Raw genomic sequence first — 21,126 nt, forward strand, 5'->3', positions numbered from 1 at the left:
CCTAGTGAAGGGCTAACATGGCCATAGATGCCGAAAGCCCAGAAATCAAATTCCTAATCCTACTCCTAGTGAAGGGCTAACATGGCCGTAGATGCCGAAAGCCCAGAAATCTAAATCCTAAATCCTAATCCCAAGTTCATACTTTTTTTTCAGGATTTTTGAATATATACCGTACGTCTTATAAATAGATATACATTTTTTTTAAAACCTGAGCCACCTCTGCATGCACCACTCTCATAGGCACCGACTTTGGGGGGGCAGGACACTTTTGGCCGCCCAATATTTAAACATGGGGTCCTCGCCCCCCCCAATATAATTCAGTCGAGGAAGAAGTAACAAAGAGGAGCAGGAATTTCTGTCGTAAACTTCGTCATGCCTTTAATTTAATACTAGGAACAGCCTTCTTATTCTAGAGAAAAGTGTTTATTACAGCAATGAAGCTTGAACCAACACTCTGGTAGCACTGATATGACAAGTGAAGATCAATGCAGTGTGAATTTTTCAGCGGAGTAGCGGACCGAGATCTGGGGTGAGAGAGCGGGCTTTCATCAAGCAAACGGCTGAATATGTTGATATATTTATTCATTGCTTGGACCCCCAATATTTTCAAGTCGGCGCCTATGACAACTCTATTTAGTTAAATTACATAGTTCCCTCAAATATGAAAGCCAAATGTCCTTTACAAAGTCTCATTATTTCAATGACATAATGCTATGAACTAAATTTCTACCGAATAATAAATATGGCAACGCTGCACTGTGTTTATTTACATCACATGGTCAAAGTCTCTCGACATACGTCATCAGATGAAAAGAAACGTGTTTACAAGTGCATAGCTGAATCATCTGTGAGGCACGATGCATCATATTTGCATTTTAGTGGAAGGAGCTCTCGCGTTTTCCTCATCTCATTTCCGGTGTTTTACAATGACAAAGTCCAATCCATTATTTACAAAGAAAATAATGGAAAAAGGAAGATGCATGCTTCAACCAACGTGGAAATCCTCAACCTGTGTTTTCCCGGCTACAAGAAATGCGATGCGATAAAAAACATTTTTCTTTTCTTTCTTGGCCTTCCGAGGTCGTAAGACTCAGAGTTCTAAGAAATTTGCACCTGAAGCACAAGTTAATAAGGGTCAAAATATTAACCAGGAATTAGGGCTCAATAGTCCTTACAGACTAGTTCCGTTAGGAACAGGTAAAAAAAAAAAAAAAGTTTGAAGTTCAGCCCTATTTTGCCGCCGCGGCAGATCGTTTGGTTTCGTATCTGCGATGGTGTTAGTTGAAGGGGGAAAAAAACTACCTGTTGCCTTGCTGATTTCAAAAAAAGACCTGTTTGCTTTTCAAGAAACGTCTTTCAGACAATTCTTTAAATGCATTCCAATGGAAATTCTCTTTATCATAGACGCGTTCAAATAGAAAAAAAAAAAAATCATGACAGCTGTAGCTCACACTACCCGAACAAAAGTTGTATCCAACAGGAGATGGCTATACATCCAGCAGAAGAACGCCTCAGGATAACGCATCAGTGACGTAAGGAAGTAGGGGAGGGGAGCGAGTACAACTTACGTTGTGTACTGGCTGGTAAGCTAAGGGGTAAGGGGCAGTAGTGGAGCGGAGGGGGAAAAACTTGTATAGTTTGATGTGCCTCTCCAACACCAACTTTATACATGGTACGGCAGTCGGCTATACACAGACGTGTTGTTTCTGTAGTTGTTAATACGTGGTGCTGTTTTGTGTGTACAATAAAACGTGCGTGTTGCGAAATAACATAGACTGTTTTGTTTTCATTGTTGTTACAATGTGAAAAAAGTTACTGATGAATCTATGCGTGGCACCTCGCGGTGCGTCAAGTGCTTCCTCATCAGAATTTCTCATGTTTCTGTCATTCATGTAACGTGTGACGGAGTGGTGTGTGTATTTTCAGGTCATTGTTATCCCGATACCGGCAGAATAAGTTAGTTGAGACGGCAAATGGTCAGTTTACCTGTGTATTTTCGTCCATAACGGCTTGTATTTTGTGTAAGAAAGTGTGTATAAGTGAGTTTAGGTGTGCGTATGTGTCTTAATATCACCGGCTTTTCGGGAATTTGTTGTTTTTATTAATTTTTTTGGTGATTTTTATCTATTTATGTGAAAAAGTATGAGCTATCAAGATATTCGTGGTGCTTATTACAGTGGCTCGTCCAAAAAACATGGGAATAGTAATAACAAACGGTCGTCCCATAAGAAGACATCAATTTTGTCCTCCATGGACAGCATACCATACGTGGATGCTGATGGTTCGAGCGCCTACAGCGGCGGGGGCACTAGCTACCTATGTGATACATCAAGTTCCGAAGCTCTCGACTCTTCCGGAGCTTTCTACCCCCTTCATCCCTTAGCACGAGCCTCTTCACGGCAGCCTTTGGTGGAAACCGATGATTCCAGCCTGAATAACCTCTTGGACGCCCTTGACGCGTTGGATGATCGAGTCTCGGCGGCGTTTTCTCATTTAGAAGCCCTTTTGCCGGACAGCACAAGTGGCGACATCAGTGGTGCTTCGAGAAACTCTTTAGATATCAAAGATGATGATGAAGATGAGGGGGTTGGGGCCGTTAAACATGTAAAAAATACATCATTTGTCGATGATGAGGAGTCTAAGATTGTTTCAACAAAGCGAGAACCAGTGTTGCCAAAACCCACGGACGAGAAATTCAATCTGGAAAGAATAATGGAGGAAGCGCCTCAACCTATAAATCAACATGGAAATAAAAACAATCTTCTTCCAGTGCCGTCGTGGATTAATAATAAGGTAAGTACATTACGTTTTGTTTCCATACATTAGCTCTTGTGACTCAGCAATAGAGATTGACGTTAAGATTGTTTTAGTTTTAAATAGTTGCGATCAGTTTATCTAATCCTGACAAGGTAGTTTGTGGTTCATTTCCCTGTATTGTTATTAAAGTGGTGGCCAAATGGCAGTCCTCGGCCCGGATTCGGCTCGCGAGTACGTTTCATTTGACCTGGGAATAAAAATGAAAGATGTATGATTTGTACTTAAAAATAAATAAACTCAAGGCATAAGAGTAATTGTCATTGGCCATCGTAATGTACCTGAATCGTGACTTTATTTTTAACTATGAATATAAGTTTCTCTGCAAGGTGAGTCCATTGGTAATACCGGGAGCGATTAAAAACAAACAAACAAAAATGCAATTTCATACATTTCCTTTCAATTGTTCTTACCTTAGCCTCTAATTGACTTAGACACATGAAACAAAAAGCAGGTTACAGTGAATACAACAAAGAATCACGAAATGTATAACTTTTGGACACTTAAAAAACCGTGGCCTCAGAGGGAAGGAAAATGGAAAATAGCAGGAGTAAAAGTGCTGGGGAACGCAGTGGGACGCCGTCCCCCACCTTCAAAAATATGTACGGCGTCCCCTCAGTTCCTAAAAAAAAAAAAAAAAAAAAAATACAATGGGCAAAGATAGGCAGGGGGCGGCGTGACTTCATGCTGCTACCTTTTCAGATTCACTTTCACTCCTGGAAAATAGTCCCCAAATTTGGTTTTATTTTGTTCTGGCCTGGAGTGCATTAGAAATTGACGAGGAAAGTGGCACGGTGGCTAAGTGGTAGATTGCTTACCACTAGTGCATGGGACCCCTGGTTCGATCCACGGACAAGTAAGCTTGTGGTGAACAACATCGTGTCTGTGGGTTTTCTCAGGCTGCTCCAGTTTCCTCTCACATTTTCATTCTACCATTATAATTCACTTGCCTTAATCATAGTCTCCCTTAGCCTAAATGGCATAATCGTGGGACGTTAAACTGAAAGGTTTCGTTAGAAATTGGCCATTAGTGCATTATTCTAACACTCTAGTCATTGAGGCCAATCATACCGTATATACACACCGTGTTTCAAAACAACACGGAAACGTTTGGGAGATGGTTCCTGACACCAAGATAAGACAAAAAGTATGGACCAATCTGGGTGCATAAATACTTCCTTTTGGGATTATAGGCTGCCAAAAACACGAAAGAATAAACTTTAAAGGTACATAGCTCCAAAACTATGGAACCTACTGTAGTCGGGTCAATACTTCACTTATGAACTAATATGTACCCTATTCAAATATCGAAGTTTCAGTATCCTGTGGTACTTCCGCAACAATTTTTATAGAGGCAGTTGGTGATTGTTTCAAATTATATGCCCGTAGCCAAACTCCCTTTATAAAATTAGTTGCATGAGTAGTGATGGTATCAAGACGAGACGAGACTTTGTACAGTCTCAATCTCATCTTGGTTGATAAATAGCGGTCTCGAGTCTAAAATCGCCGTCTCGGTTAACAGGTGCTTGTCTAGATCTCGGTCTCGTCTCGAAATAAATAGTGAAAGATTAAAATTGAGAAAATAATATTATCGTATAGTCCGTCGTTTCCGCTTCTTATTTTTTGCCTTCATTCTTGACTTCGTTATGGTATGGTGTACCTCTCCATAGCTAGTACTAATGCTTTCCATGTGTGTGTTCCAGGTTCAGTCATCAGTGGGTATAAAACCCTAATAGGCAGTAACCCATATTTCACTTTTTAGCAATAGACTTTGCCTCATATAGTCTCAGTACTGCCTATACAATTAAACTCTATTAAATTAACTCCAGTACTATGCAGTAGTCTATTTCCTTCCTGTGAATCAGAATTGTTCAATCAATACCTCCTAACGAATAACGCAACACATTGCAGCACGAATGTATTTAATCGCACCGAAATTGGTGTAATTTCCGTGTGATTTTTTTTCTTTCATTTCTGCATATTGGATAATTGAAATAATCCTTTTTCACAGCTGAACGAAACCTCCTATATTTTTTCGTCGTGACTTCCTATATTTTTTCATTAGCATTGGAAAGCCTGTACTACTCTTCGCAGTAGCTTATGTGAAGCATAAAAAAGTTTTAAAAATTATTATTATTATTATTATTATTATTATTATTATTATTATTATTATTATTATTATTATTATTATTATTGCTCTGATTAATCATAGAATTTTAATGTCATTTTGCAGAGACGTTAGCAGAAATTTATTTCGGGAGAGGGGGTCCAAAGCTTTTCGGGATAGTTCAAATTCAATACGAGGACAAATTGTATTAAAATTTGTAAAATTACCCTTAAAATTATGTAAACTTTACAGAAAAGTCGGGATTTCAAGGAAGGGGGAGTTTGGACCCCCCAGAACCCACCTCCTGCGCGTCCCTGATGTCATATATCTTTTCATGTAGCTACTTTAAAATTTTAATAAATTTAATAATTATTGCCACATTTTAATTGTAAACACTGATACCGGAAAAACAACATTTTATTTTAGTAACGTTTGATTCCTGTAATTTGTTTATAATACAAAAATATGAAAGGGGGCCTCATGTTGTTAATCATTCTCGGGGCCCCAACTGCGTACGATAAGTCACTCTGTATATACTTTTTCCTTGCGCCTAATAATATGAATAGTTCCAAATTGTCATATACTTTCGTGTTTGTGGTGGAGCAAAATGAAACGGCTGTAATTTTGGATATAATTACTAAGATTATGCAAAATAAAAATTTTAAACATCAAAATTATGTGTACTACTAGTTATAAGCATTTTAACGTTATTTTAAACAGTATAACAATCACTTCCTAAGTGTTTGGTATCTCTGAAACGGTTTGAAATAACAATTGTTGTAAATGGCATTATGATCATTTTAAGTCTTTGGGAAGCATCTACATGTTGAGACGTAATATGTCAGCACGTTTTCGAAATAAAATCTTTAGAAAAAGTTAAATTTTCCATTTATCCTTCACTCATTCGAAATACATTATACAGGGTGATTTTTTTTAACTCACGGATTGCATTTGCGTCTAGAATTTCTACCTTAAGTCAGTGATCAAGGAAGGATGTTAAATTTATGGAACTATGTTTACTAGTTTAAATTCATTCAGGGTAATATCGACCACGTCTCAAGAAAAACAGCAATATTCGCCAGTATACTGTATCTTACAATTGAAATGAGGTTTTGAATTTTTGAAGCGAAATTGCAGAATATAAATTAAGTGTTAGAATACAAATTAAGTGTTAGTGGTAACACCTATAAATAACATGTTAAATAGCTATGGCCGGTTTCTTGCGAAAGACGATGGAGATTTCCTGGGCAACCTAAGGAGTTGATAACTGACATCTTCCACTACACCCGCCTGTGGGGTCCGATGTTTCCCTGTCTTCCTCAGAAACGATCCTGTTTCTTCCAATTTATTCACTAGCGACCCATTTGAGTTATTAGAGATCTCCAAAATGTTGATGCTAGTGACACTGTATTGTTCTCTGTTCCACTGAATAATGTTTGTAGTATTGTGGTTTTATTTAAATATCTAAATTAGAAATATGTAATACCTTACGTAGTGCAATTTGAGAAAATACAGCGCTTTATATTGCGTTGGCTACACTGTTTATCTAGTGATATTGCACAGTATCTAATGTAGAAGAATTTTCCCTTCAATATTTTATACAACATTGTACAAAATTTCAACATTTTAACACACACACACACAGAGGCATATATATATATATATATATATATATATATATATATATATATATATATATATATATATATATATATATATAATAGGCGGAGGGCTATGGGGTCTGTAGCCCCCTTGACGCTCAGGTATTCACTGGATAAAATTGGCTTTAATGAAACTTCTTTGTACTGGATAAAGCGGCAAATTATATTTTAGTCCATCCCTTGATCACATCTTGGATCCGCTGCTGTATTTTATATATATATATATAGCGAGAGAGGGAGAGAGAGAGACAAGGCTATATACATCAGCAGTGGATTTTGTTTCGGGAGAGTCTTGAGGAACGAATAAGTAACATTTGTATTGTACGTGCAATTAAAAAAAAAAAAAAAAAAAGAAAATCACAAATTTATTTGGGGAGGGACTCTAGCCCGATAGCCACCTCCTAAACACGTCACTGTACTTCTGTCAACCGTTCCCATATTATCTAACACAGGACGAAACAAATTTGAATATAGTCTATTTTAATACCTATCAATTTCAATATTCGAGACGAGATCGAGACTTTCAAGTCTCGTCTCGATTTATAGAGGTCTATGTTGATCAAGATCTTGTCTCAATATATAAAAGTCCTTCTCGGTCTCGGTACCGTACCTGTACATGAGTACCGGGACATGGATTTTTATATAGGGCACATATTAGTTCCTAAGTGAAGTCTTGACCTGGCTACGGTAGGTGCGGTAGGTTTGAAGCTATGGACATTTAAAGTCCATTCTTTTATGTTTTCGGCAGCCTGTAACTCCGAAAGAAAGCATTTGTGCATCAAGGTTGGTCTATACTTTTTGTCTTATCTTTATGTGAGGAATCACCTCTGAAACGTTGTCTGTGTTGTTTTGAAACTCCCTGTATGTCATACGAGAATGTCTGCCAGTCCGGTCTCCAATTTTGCCATTTGTCAAATTACTGCAGACATCAAAGAAAACTATACTAAAAGTTCACTGTATGAGGAAGTAATACTGCTGTTAGAAACTGTTTGTGTTGTTCGTATATATCTGGTATGTTCTCACTTGCCAAAGATTACATATTCAAATACAGTAAATTGTAACGTCATAGAGTTAGTAAACAAATTGGACAAGAATATTTGGTTTGGAACTTAACGTTGCTTTAGAGTACCAAGATTAGAAGAGACGTTGGCCATCAGCTCTCAGCTTTAACATGGAATCCGAATCAGATGAGGTACCATCTGGAAAGAAACCTTGGGTCTCTTGTGTCGAAGGCACGTAAGCTAACAGGAGAGCTCTGAAAAAGAAAGAGGATTATCTCAGAAACATTCATTGGTTTACTCAACAATACTATTTTGTGCGTATTTAGTAGAACTCTTGTGCAGAAACATATATTTTTATGATATTGCTTAATAACCACTTGTAGACTTCCAAACTATGCTATGCATGAGTATGGGAAGTCTTCTAGGAACGCTGTGTCCGTCCGGTTCTATTTCTGCGACCGAAAGTGGTAGAACCGATTTCACTGTGGATTTCCATAGAGCGGAAACTGTAAGAGATAACGAAAAGCAGTTTTCTGCAATCTATTAAGAGTCTTCATCCCGGCGAAATTAAAATACCGGTAATTTTCAGTAATTATATGATATATTCAAATAGATAAAAGATAATTGAAATATGGAACAAGAGCGCCCTAGACAATATTATTTTGCGTGAGGTACGGTTATCACAAGTCACCTAGTGGCTTTTCGTTTTCAGCTGTTTAGAAACGCGAAAATAAACGCCGATTATCAAAATGGCTCGAAATCGAAAGCAGATAAGTGAGTCGTGATAACGGTTTCTCATGTAAAATAATATTCCACATTTCGATTATCTTTTATCTATTTGAAGATATCACATAATTTCTGTAAAATTAGCGGTATTTTAATTTCGCCGGGATGAAGACTCTTAAGCATCTAAAGAAAATGTTCCATCTTCGATTCCATTCCTCTTCTGCAACCGGAAGTTTCCCCGATTCAATTCATTATCATTCATGGTGGACAAACACCGTGTGCGTGGGTTTTCTCGGGATTCTTCCGTTTTTTCCCACTTTCTTCATTCCACCATTTCATTCATTTCTCATCATCACCGTCTCCTTTAGCCTAACCGGCTTAACCGTGGGACGTAAAACTCGAAGATTTCATTTCATTTCAATTTGTCATTATTATTCACTTGCTTTAAACATGGGACGGTAAACTGAAAGATGCGGAAGAATTTTCAGTGTGTGGCCGGAATATGAATTACACTTTCAGATTAGAAAAAAATACACTTTCTGTCCATTACAAAACAAATACAAATATTATTTAAAAAATAGTTAACAAGGAACCAAGACAACATGATAAGTCTTCAATTACCGTTGAGTTCGTTTTTCTAGTCGCTGCCTTAACCTAGATTTTTGGGTAATTCGTATTCTGGCCACCCTGTAATTTCTATGAAAGGCAACACCGAAAATTCTTTTGATCCGTATTTTCGGGTGTAGATAACATTTTCTATGAGTGTGGTAAATTATATTTCATTATCTCTTTTCACTTAACGAAAAACGAGCAAAAGAAAAGTGGTTAGCTTTTGTATCATTTTTAGTAGTCTACCCCCCTTAAACCGAAATATTTCATTTTCATTTTCGTGGGTAACAGTAACCCCTGTTGCAACCAAGTCATATGACTAGTTTTTTCCGGTTTTAGTACTGAATTTGTGTAGTTTGGAAGTCTGCAATTTTCTTCCTAATGTGAACCGAAGGTCATTTTTCTTTCTTAAAAAAAATAAAAAAAATAAAAAAAGGAGAATAAAATTTAGCATTCTACATTGAAAACGTCTCGTAATAAAGAAGAAATGATCGAAAAATACTAAGAAGTTATGTGTATCGTAGGCCTATATTGTGCTTGCGTAAATGGAGTGCTCGTATCTAAAAATGCAGATTTTTTTATGTCTTGTGTTTTGTTTCTGAACGATAAGCCGAGAAAGAATTAACCAAGAGTACTAATTTCGTAGACGAGATATTTTTCGCTGATAACACATTTCTTTCTGTTTAATGGCATACCTACTGTAATATTGTTTCAAAGCGTGTAATATGGTTTCCTCTAGGAGAAAATTCTAAAAATAATAATAAAAACACCTATCAGATAATAATAATGAAAAAAAGATACTCTAGCTATATGAGTGGTGTAGCTAATCAGGAAAATTATCAGCCACTTTTCACGTCGTTAGAAGCCATTTTACGAGATGAGATTTATTGCCTAGCCTTTATCAAACCTTTGCACCTTTTATATTATTTGACAGGTTAATTATCCTTTACCAGATTTCATTTCTTTTTCAATTTCGCAGCCATATTTCTTTTTTATGAACTGCTCTTGTATATATATATGTGTGTGTGTGTCTTCTAGATGAAATAACGTAATTTTCGTTTTTTTTTTTTTTTTAAATATTGGTATCTGTCGATGTGTATGGATATGAACATTCAATGTAGAATAACAAGTACACATACACAAGGTGCAAAAATAGCGGATGTTTTATACTGCTGTTTTGCATTTGTTTCCTTAAAGCCTATTGTTTTGTTATTAGACTTTTAGGTTAGTTGATGCAGGTGTTACCGGTAAATCACTGTTTTGAAAAAAAAACTACAAATTCATATGTTCATGCTTTTGTTCTTAGATCAAACAAGCAGGCCTGTAGCCAGCCCAAAAATGAAGGGGGGTCCGGCTGAAGTTAGGGGGGGGGGGGCGATCGAACCATATTATAGTTAATTTGCAAGCCTACCGTGAAAATTGTAGGAGTCGGCGGCCCCCTAGACCCCCCCTGGATACGGGCCTGCAAACAAGTAACTGTGTTACTTGTACGCCACGTGAAGGAGTTTGGTTTATATGGCATGATATTTTTGGATGATAAAAATCGAATATATTTCAATAAAAATTATCTTGTATGCCTTATATCTGGTTAACTACATATATTCCAAACTATCAGTTAACTCATTATGATGTGTTTATTCCGTACAAAATACGAAAACACAATTCAAGGGCCGTTCAAAAATTTTGTGTCCACTGATCCAATTGGCCCATAATATCCAATATATTTCGATCAAAAATTTTCTCGTAGGCCTTATTTCTGGGGAACTACATATAGTGAAGTCAAAAGCACACTATCACTTAACTCAGTAGGATGTGCTTATTCCGTAGAAACTATCGAAAACTCGATTTAGGGGCCGTTCAAAATGTTTGTGGCCCCTGATCCAAAAATGCATCAAAAGATCCAATATATTTCAATCAAAAATTTTCTTGTAGGCCTTATTTCTGGAGAACTATATATAGTGTAGCTAAACCCAAACTATCATTTAACTCAGTGTGATATACTTATTCCGTAGAAAATACGAAAACTTGATTTAGGGGACGTCCAAAAATTTTGTGATCCCTGATCCAAAAACTATTTATTGGCCAAGATCGCAATCTTTTGATCTACTTTCCACCCTAAAATTTTTGTTTTCAATATTGAATCAAAGTGGTAGCAGATTGTTACCTCTCCCGGTTTTAATAGAGTTAAGTAGAAATAAAATGAATTCTCGGGTCGCTTAATCAATTCCAGGAAGTCGCTAGTCGCTCTCTCTTTCCGTTTTTAGTCTGTTCACAGACAGGACAGACGGACGAAGTTAGTCGTTCTAGTACATATCCCATTCTCATGAATATCATAGTTTGTAAAAAAGAGAAAGACAACTGTACTCAAGATCAGAAATATCCATTTTCGAATTGGGGCTCGCCAGTCAGAGGGCTCTTTATCTCCAAAGGGACTCGCGCTCGCTAATCCCAATGCCCACGTTAGCTTAGACTCGATCACGCTTGAGCTTGGGCTCGCTGTCCTCAGAGAGATTCGCAAATAGCTCGATTTTTCGCCCACATTTATCTCTCAGTGCTCACATTCGCTAAGTTATCTTTGATAAGGAGAGTTATTTTTAATATGATGTGTTGAACTATTTCCAGATCAAACAAAACAAATTTTAGTCACTGCAATAAACATGATTCAAATGTGATGCTTGAAACAAGTGTGAGAGACGCCAGTATTACATTTGGAACTTCACTTTCTGAATGTGTCATGTCCCAAGTGCCTAGAAGGGGGTTTTAGGATACAAGTTGCTCCCACGTGAATATTTGGAGATACATGAGTACAATCAAGCTGGAGAATAGTGAAATTTGAAGTGCAGAATGGTAAATTTGGGCTAAAAGGTAGAATAGTGAGAGAAATGCTAAGTTTAGCAAGGAGTATAGTAAGTTTGTAAAAGATAGTGAGAGGAATGCTAAATTTGTGGAAGAATGTTAAGAAGAGTGCTAAATGTTGGGAGGAAAGTAGTAAATTTGGGGAAGAAGTTGAGAGGAATGCTAAATTTAGGAAGGAGTATAGTAAATTTGGGGAAGAATGGCGAGAGGAATGCTAAATGTAAGGAGAAAAGTAATAAATTTGTGGAAGAATATTAAGAAGAGTGCTAAATGTTGGAAGGAAAGTAGTAAATTTGAGGAAGAATGGTGAGAGGAATGCTAAGTTTAGGGAGGAGTATAGTAAATTTGGGGAGGAATGGCGAGACGAATGCTAAATGTTGGGAGGAAAGTAGTAAATTTGGGGAAGAATGTTGAGAGGAATGCTAAATATAGAGAGGAGAGTAGTAAGTTTGTGGAAGAATGTTAAATTTAGGGAGGAGTGTAGTAAATTTTGGGAAGAATGGTGAGGGTAATGCTAAATTTAAATTTCGGGAGGAGAGTAGTAAATTTGTGAAAGAATGATGAGAGGAATGCTAATTATAGGGAAGAGAGTAGTAAATTTGGGGAAGAATGATGAGAGGAATTCTAAATTTAGGAAGGAGAATAGTAAATTTTGGGAAGAATGGTGAGGGTAATGCTAAATTTAAATTTCGGGAGGAGAGTAGTAAATTTGTGGAAGAATGATGAGAGGAATGCTAATTATAGGGAAGAGAGTAGTAAATTTGGGGAAGAATGATGAGAGGAATGCTAAATTTAGGAAGGGGAATAGTAAATTTAGAGAAGAATGGTGAGAGGAATTCTAGATTTATAGCCCTTTCTCATTATCCGGCGAACTGCCGTGAACGGCGGCGGCAAATTGCCGCACAGGGTAGAAAGACATTGCAAGCAATGCTCTTCACATATGCGCGGTGCGGTGGTCGTCGTCCATCTACACGGCAAACAAGGGACATTACAGGCAATGGAGCTCTTCACATGTACGCGGCGATCTGCCGGATGGGTATTGGGGAAGAAAGCAAGTGTTGTCAGGAAAGAGTAGAGTGGCTGCGATAATATGGATGTCTGTGTTGTACGTATATATATATATATATATATATATATATATATATATATATATATATATAATACGTGTGTGTGTGTGTTTGTGTCTGTTGTTGTGTTCTAGCCTAGCATACCTGGAGTAATTTTAACCAAATTTGTTAATACAATATATAGGAAAAGATGACATGTAAAAATAATCGAAAACAACAGATACTACCGATGTCGAATCCATAAGTCGTTAATTTAAAAAATCCAAATGAATATAAATTATTTTTTCTAGGTAATAGAAGATTGGGACAAATAAATGTCCAGGCAGCACTGGACAAATGAGCTTGTAATTCTATAAATTTGTGGTGCCCTAAAATTGAAATATACACTATCAAATATTTCAGCAATATTATATATTTACTATAATACCTTTATGTACTTTCGCAAAGCAAGAGAGAATTCATGATGTGATATTTGATAAATATACCGTATTTTATATATTTTATAATTATCTTTAACACTTCCTTGAATAATCCTTTGAATTCAGGGACTAAAGTAGTGCTTTAGGACTTGAGTCAATAGTCGGAACGCTTAAAACAAAAGAACAAACCAGAAATACTATAATAATAATAATAATAATAATAATAATAATAATAATAATAATAATAATAATGCCTACAGATCAGCCTTGGGCTCAGTGGTTGAGTGTTGACTTGGGATTCTGGGATATATCTGAACCACTGACTACCCTGAAAGGGCTTTATCCTGGTTTTCCCAGTCACAACAGGTGAATATCGGGATGGTATTTTAAATATCCAGAACCTGGCCGATATTTTGCTCAAGTCTATCAATTGCGGAAACAGTATAGAAAACTCTCCTTCAAGATGCTTTTTCTCTAAAAAAGGGTGAACCCATATGTCTCTCTCTCTCTCTCTCTCTCTCTCTTTTTTTTCTGTCTGCCTTAACAAGGCGAATAGTAGAATTGAAGACACTTTTTGCGTCTGTCTTTTGGAACAACCACAACACGACAAGACAAAAGTCACAAGGTTTTGTTTCTTCAGTTGCACGGGAACCGTGCTCGCATTTTTCATTCACGGCAAAACGCCGGGTAATATGAAAGGGCACTTTTCACCCGGCAAACTGCCGCTACGACGACGGCAAATCGCCACATAAATGTGAAAGAAGCCTTAGAGAGGAGAGTAGTAAATTCGGTGGGTTGCGCCGAAGCCTATAGGGCGAGAATTGGCACCATTGTATCATATCCGAGTGTTTAATTCATAAAAAACCCTTCACAGGTGCAGTGACACTGATGAAACTTTGGGAACACTGTATACTTTTTTTTATGGCTAACACGTGTTCATTCAGTGCTTATGGTCTTGGCGTCAATTCTTAACGATAACGGTTTAGATTGAGCACCATTCCGTGGAAATCGTTAGACAAGATAGGTACCTCTTGCAAATTGTCGTGCATAAGTCATTTTTTCATGAGGTGGAGATATAGCTAAATTGCTTTATTACGCGATTAGATAGAGATTATTAGGCAAAATATTGCCTCCAAAGTTTGAAGTAACAGCTTCTCGAAATATTGCAATGTTGTTCTAATTAGTAAAGTAGTACAATCTGAACCCATTTTATTTGTACTGACGTTTTCAAAGAGGACAGACACTCACATTATGTCAAATATCGTATATTATGCGACGTCTGTTGTTAAGATCAAAGGTTATTACATGAAATCGTTGTATTAAGTTCGTGCACGTACAGAGAAAAGGATTACATCAAATAAGATGTCCGTGCTTTGTATTTTGTATTCATTCTCAGCTCATGACAAGGGATTTGATACATTGAAGAATTGTCGTAGTCTACACAGTCAGTCATGTTCTTCCATATTTGTCTTCGGAGTATTGTCAAATGCTTTCTGCATATTTTATCGCCTCGACTCGACATTTGCATTGACTTATTTGTCGCTGGCTATAATGCCTGTCACGCAGTTAATCAGACAGTTGAGACGGAGACAAAAAGACGATAATCTTTAATTTATATCAGAAGTTGATGAAAGAATAATTCAAAGTTGGCTGTATTGTACTGTTGTGAAGTATGTATTTGCAGAGCCAGTTGTAAGTCTTCAAACAATAATTCACGAATTAAAAAAAAAATGTCTTTTGGTATTCATATCGGCTCAAGCAGGAGAATTGTCTTATTTACATTACATGTTAATTTCGCTTTGGAAGACGCAATTAGGAAAATTAAAGGTTAGCAGTATAGTACTATGTTGGCACTTAGCTAACTATTAAGTTGTATATGCTAATGCTTACGCCAATAACATGGGTTTGGGGCCGATTATATATCGTGGCTTCACAACTTGTACACTGCAAAAAAATAGTATTAAAACATTTCAATTTGTCTAGCAACGAAGTGTATAGGAACAACAGATGGCAGGACTTTTACTCATGTCAATGTCATGTATATTAAAAATATGTTGAAACCAGAAATTATAATTTGTACCATTTCCGATTTGAATAGAGGGATAAATAGGGAGATAAAATTTATTCTTGGGACACTGAATCCATATCAAAAGTCATTTGTCATTATCTTTTGCCGCTTTTGCTGTATGGCGATCAATGTTGAAACCGGAAATGTTAATTTTCTACTATTGTTAGTTTGAATATAAGGTTAATGGAATAAATGGGGCTTACGTTGCGAACGCTAAATCGATTTAAACACTTCTCGTTACCTATTTCACCACTTTTGTTCTGACGAATGGAGAGACGTAGTCGTTCTATAAACCTTCTCATACGGTTAGCAGAATTTGGAAGTCTTAAACGACAAGAGAGAAGGGATTAAATTTGGAACGAAAAACCAAAGAGGAGTAATAGGGAAAAATAGAAAAATAGAGAAGGTAATTGAAAAGAGACAGACAGAGAGAGAGAGAGAGAATGGTCAGGACATTAATAAGAAATTACATCCTAGGGAACACAATAACCTTTAGAAACTAAGTTAACCAATGGCATGACAGCCGTTATGGGCTTGAGCCGCTCCAGCGCCATCTGTTAGCGACCAACTGAACTACGTCCAGCCTAATGCAACCACATCGCCAGGTCTCTACAGGCTTATCAGAGCTTTCTACCTGGTGGCCGCCACGTCTTTTTATTCATTTGACACCCCAATTTGCTTCATGACGCTGGGTAGATGCCGAAAATTAGGAAGCACCGACCGCGAATCGAATCCGCGGTCACCTGAATGTGAGTCCAACGGTCTAACCACTTACTACGGTATGTCTACCCCATAGTTTTTGGTTGAAGGAAAAAGGGAGAGGAAAATATTACATTTGATGGACAGTTGTTATGTTAAAAAGAATATCTCTACATCAAGAAGAAATAACTAAGAACTGTATTGTATAGAAGAACCTTAATTTACGCCAACTGATCTGGAAGGAATGGTAGAATATATATATAATATGCAACTTTGGTATGATATGATTGTGTTTGATTTCTGGAAGGAGCTCAAGAAGTTTAGATTTCATGTTAAGGTGGATCACCACCCGGAAGTCAGTACATATTTTAGTTCATTGCCTTAACTACTGCGCAATGAAACATTACATATTATAAATATTGTACTATAAGATAGAGTAATGTTTCAGCTACAGCACAAGACACTGATTCATTGGGTTATGTCTTCTGATATCGAAAAATGTAACAAATAAAAGAAAATATTTGATTCGTTTTACAATGAGCACACAAGATGGCACTTGCTGTAAGATCGGCGCCCTTGCTGTAAGATCTTTAGGGATGGCACCGAGACCGAGACGGACTTTTATATACCGAGACGAGACCGAGACGAACTTTTACATACCGAGACGAGACCGAGACAGACCTCTATAAGTCTCGTCTCGAATATTGACAGCTATTTTGCCTTTACTCAAAATTTGTTTCGCTGCTATGTGCGGTAATATGGGAACGGTTGACTGATGTACAGTGACGTATTTAGGGGGTAGGTGTCAGGTTCAAGCCCCTCCCGAAATAAACTTATGATCATTTTTTCGCATTGCACGTACAACACAAATGTTTCTTACCCGTTCCTCAAGCTTCTCCCGAAACAAAATCCACTGCTGTTGTATATAATCCTCTCTCTCTCTCTCTCTCTCTCTCTCTCTCTCTCTCTCTCTCTATATATATATATATATATATATATATATATATATATATATTTAAAATGCTGAAAATGTGTACCATATTGTGTGAAATATTGAAGGGAAAATTCTTTTAGATACTCTGCAATACCACTAGATAAACAAGCAGTGTTGCCAACGTAAAATAAAGTTGTATTTTCTCAAATTGCACTATGTAAGGTATTACCTATTTCTAATTTAGATATTAAATAAAACCACAATACCACATACATTATTCAGTCTAACAAAGGACAATACAGTATCACCAACATCAACATTTTGGAGATCTCTAATAACTCAAAAGGCATAGACGGTGCAATGCGCATCATTTGTATCTTAGCGTCAAATACTATGATCATGGTATAATGTATTTCGAATGAATGAAGGATCAAAGTTACAAGAAATGAAAAATTTAACTTTTTCTAAAGACTTCAGTTCAAAAACGTGCTGACATATCACGTCTCATCGTGTAGATGCTTTCAAAAGACTTAAGTGATCATAATGTCACTTACAACAATTGTTATTTCAAACCGTTTCAGAGATACCAAACACATGGATAGTGATTGTTGTACTGCTTAAAATAACGTATTTGTGTTAAATTGTTATAATGATTGTTGCTTTAGTTTGCTTCTATAACATACCGGTAACAACAATAGTTTTTAGTGGTTTTAATTACAAGTCGCAGTTCCATTATTTTAAGTAGTGTTGCCAACTTAAATTGGTAAATTTTATTCTAAATATAGTGCAAATAACGTAGTTAAACTGCAAAATATTTTAAAATTATTCGTAATTTGTTTTATCGTGCATGAATGTTTTTAAAGACTATGTTTTTCGTAGTCTTTATAATGTTAATGTTAATGTCAAAGTTTTGGTTCCAGCAATACATGTAAATGCAAATTGTAACTGAAATTAAATGTAACTGATAACTTTTCAGTAACCCTAGTTGTTTCCTTAAGCCTTAATCGTGATGTACACAAAACCATGGTTAATTAAAAGTTCTAATTACACCCTAGTTACATTTCACTTGTTTTAGTTTGACCATCGACCACCTCAAACTCGATCCATACCATAGATGTATGCAGTTATTCAAGGACTTACAATTAGTAATACACGTTGTGTTCATTTTTGGTTTGGTTTGTTTTAGCTTAATGTCCCACGATTATGCTGGGGCGTCTAAAGGAGACGTGGAGCTAATGATTATAATGGAATCCGAATCACTTCGGTCGTTCAACTGTACTCCTGCCGGAAATCGAATTTGGGACCACTCGAACCGAAGTCAAGCGTGCTAGCCACTAGACCAAATGGAGTCCTCATATTGTGTTGATTTAAATCATTGAGTCAGTGTTGTCAGATTCGAAGATCAAAAACTAGCGTATCTGTGCTCCGAAAGTAGCGGATTTGAACAATTTGTAGGACAAATTTATACAGTAGAAATGAATTATTTGGCAACTAATGACTGGTACTAATGAAATGATTTTTAATATGGACTGGAAAATGTGCTGGACATATTGCAAGAAATTATGATCGATGAACAAAAACAATTCTAAACAGGATACCACGAGATAAAAACAGTCTAGAAAACGTTCTTGTACAAGAAGGTTTGACGAAATCAAGAACAACAGGGGAGTAACCTGAGAAAGAATTGCTCAAGCTTAGTTATAGAGAAGATTTGGAAAGACCTTCATTCAGCAGTGGGTTGATAATGGTTGATTATGATTATGGTTATTATTTTATTATATCTGGACCTCAGAGATAAACTAAACCAAGTTATAATTTCGTAATTTTACAGGAGAAGCGAAAAACCGGTTCCTTAAGTAAGACCTATAGTACTGTTTTTCAAACTATACTAAGTAGTTACAAAGTAATAGGATGATTTTAGACTTATATTATTACACCACTAGAAAGAACATAGTCTAAAAAAGTATTGTTAAATAAATTTCGACCAAAAAGTGACTTATCATAGTCTACTACTAAAGTTCATATAAGTTAAAAATCACTCATATTGCCGGGACAGACAAAATAGATACATATAGCTCGAATTACCTATATACCTATATAATATGTATGTCCATGTTTTGCAAGTAATTATCATTCAATATAAAATTTCAACATAATGAACGCACAATTAGTTTTCTCGAATAAAGATCACATGCACCGCTGAGAGCTCAAGAATCAGCTTAATCTATGTTACGGCACAGATTATGGTATGTTTATTTAATACATTACGACCTTATGAACTTGTGCAAGAAACACAATGTACTTGAAGTGAGACTCGAACTATACGAAATATCGGACTTCGAATCTAACTTGTTTGGTGATCCAACCCGAAACCAGACAAAAACAAAGATGAGTGCCGTAGCTCCCAGCATAAGGTTAGCAATTTCCTGTTTTAAAGTGACAATTAAACACTGAGATGTGAAATGGTAATAAAGCATTTGATCAATTTGAAACAAAATATATTGTAGTAATAATTTACCCTATTTGTTAAGATAATGAACGTTATATTCTGTTTCTAAATGACAGTCAAAGCAGAATGTATTGGATAATAAATGAGAAATTGTAAAATTTCAATTTCGGTACGATTAAATACATTCGTGCTGCTATGTGTTGCGTTATTCGTTAGGAGGTATTGAACAATTCTGATTCAAAGGAAGGAAATAAACTACTGTATAGTACTGGGATTAATTTAATAGAGTTTAATTGTATAGGCAGTACTGAAGCTATTTGAGACAAAGTCTATTGCTGAAAGTGAAATATGAGTTACTATTAGGGTTTTATACCGGGTATGTTATACCCACTGATGATTGAACCTGGAACACACGCATGGAAAGCGTTAGCGCTAGCAAATTAGCTAAGAAGAGGTACATCATACCATAATTCTAAGTCAAGAATGAAGGCAAAAAATAAGAAGTAAAAACGACAGACTGTACCATAATAATACTTTCGCAATTTTAATTTCACACTATATATTTCGAGACTTTCGAGACGAGACCGAGACTTGGCCTTCGAGACCGAGACCGAGACAGGCATCTGTTGACCGAGACGAGACCGAGACGGTGATTTTTGACTCGAGACGAGATCGAGACCGAGACCGCTACTTATCAACCGAGACGAGACCGAGACTGTATGAAGTCTCGTCTCGTCTCGATACCATCCCTAAAGATCTTACTAGAAGGGCTCTGTTTTACGGAATGTTTATTTGTATGTGTAAAGTATTTTAAAGTAACGATCTTATTACGAAATGGATATATTTTTTGACCGTTTTTCGTGTTATGTTTCATATTTCATTTAAATATTAATTTACATTTAAGGAAATAGATTTTTAGATGAAACTTGCGCAGAACGCCATAATGCGTTGTTGCCAAATTTGTATGTTTACTGTAGTAGTCATAATAAGAAAATTCCTGGATTCTAGCGTTGCAGTTCGAGAAGCGGAATTGCGGTAAGGGACGAAAACTAATTTCTCTAGTAAGTATCCAAGCAGAATTCCATGAATACTTCCTTTATTATCTGGCATCAGTAAACAGTCGACACTATCTGGCAACGCCACACTATTTAAGCAGCGTTTAGCATAGCACTAGGAACACCTTGTGATCCACCTTAAGCTGTAAGTTCATGTCCCATGTAGCCTTGATCCTGAAAGGGTCGTTAAACTTCGAATGAACAAAAAAAACTTTTGATGAAGAGGACGGATTAAATAAGTAATTTGCAGCTGATTGTTCTGTGACGTCATGGTTATCTGCTCCCATTCTCACTAAAGCAGATGGAGAGGGGAAGGAGCTGTCATAACTTGACGAGTATAAAAGACAGTGGTAACAGGTATTAAAAAGAAACATCGATAGCATTTTGGAGCCATACTTGTACCACTCGTGGATCCGTGATTACGCGCACACTGCCTTCTTCCCCCCAATACTCAATGTTTTTCTCCCTGATTTTATCAGATTTTAAAAGCATGTTCCTACGTAGATCGCATAGATGTAAATTAACGAATTAGATATGGACTAATTCTGTTAAATATTTTGGAATAAGTTGTTTACTATTACTCGAATATTTGTCTTCAGCATTCAAACGATTATTCGAATATTTGAGTATCGAATTATCGATTAATCCATTATTCGAATTT

The 21,126-nt window shown here is 36.5% G+C and overlaps 1 protein-coding gene across 1 annotated transcript in view; it reads left to right on the forward strand.

Annotated features, from left to right (window-relative positions):
• Window positions 1-851: 851 nt before the first annotated feature.
• LOC145663909 (uncharacterized) overlaps window positions 852-21,126 on the forward strand; it is a 246,429-nt gene continuing 226,154 nt past the window's right edge. The window contains exon 1 of the mRNA XM_081730093.1: window positions 852-2,793. Coding sequence (XP_081586219.1) covers window positions 2,143-2,793 — 651 coding nt within the window. The 5' untranslated portion in view covers window positions 852-2,142. The remainder of the gene's footprint in view (window positions 2,794-21,126) is intronic.

The sequence above is a fragment of the Thermobia domestica genome, chromosome 11, assembly GCF_964235325.1.
Source record: "Thermobia domestica chromosome 11, izTheDome1.hap1.1, whole genome shotgun sequence".
NCBI lineage: Eukaryota > Metazoa > Arthropoda > Insecta > Zygentoma > Lepismatidae > Thermobia > Thermobia domestica.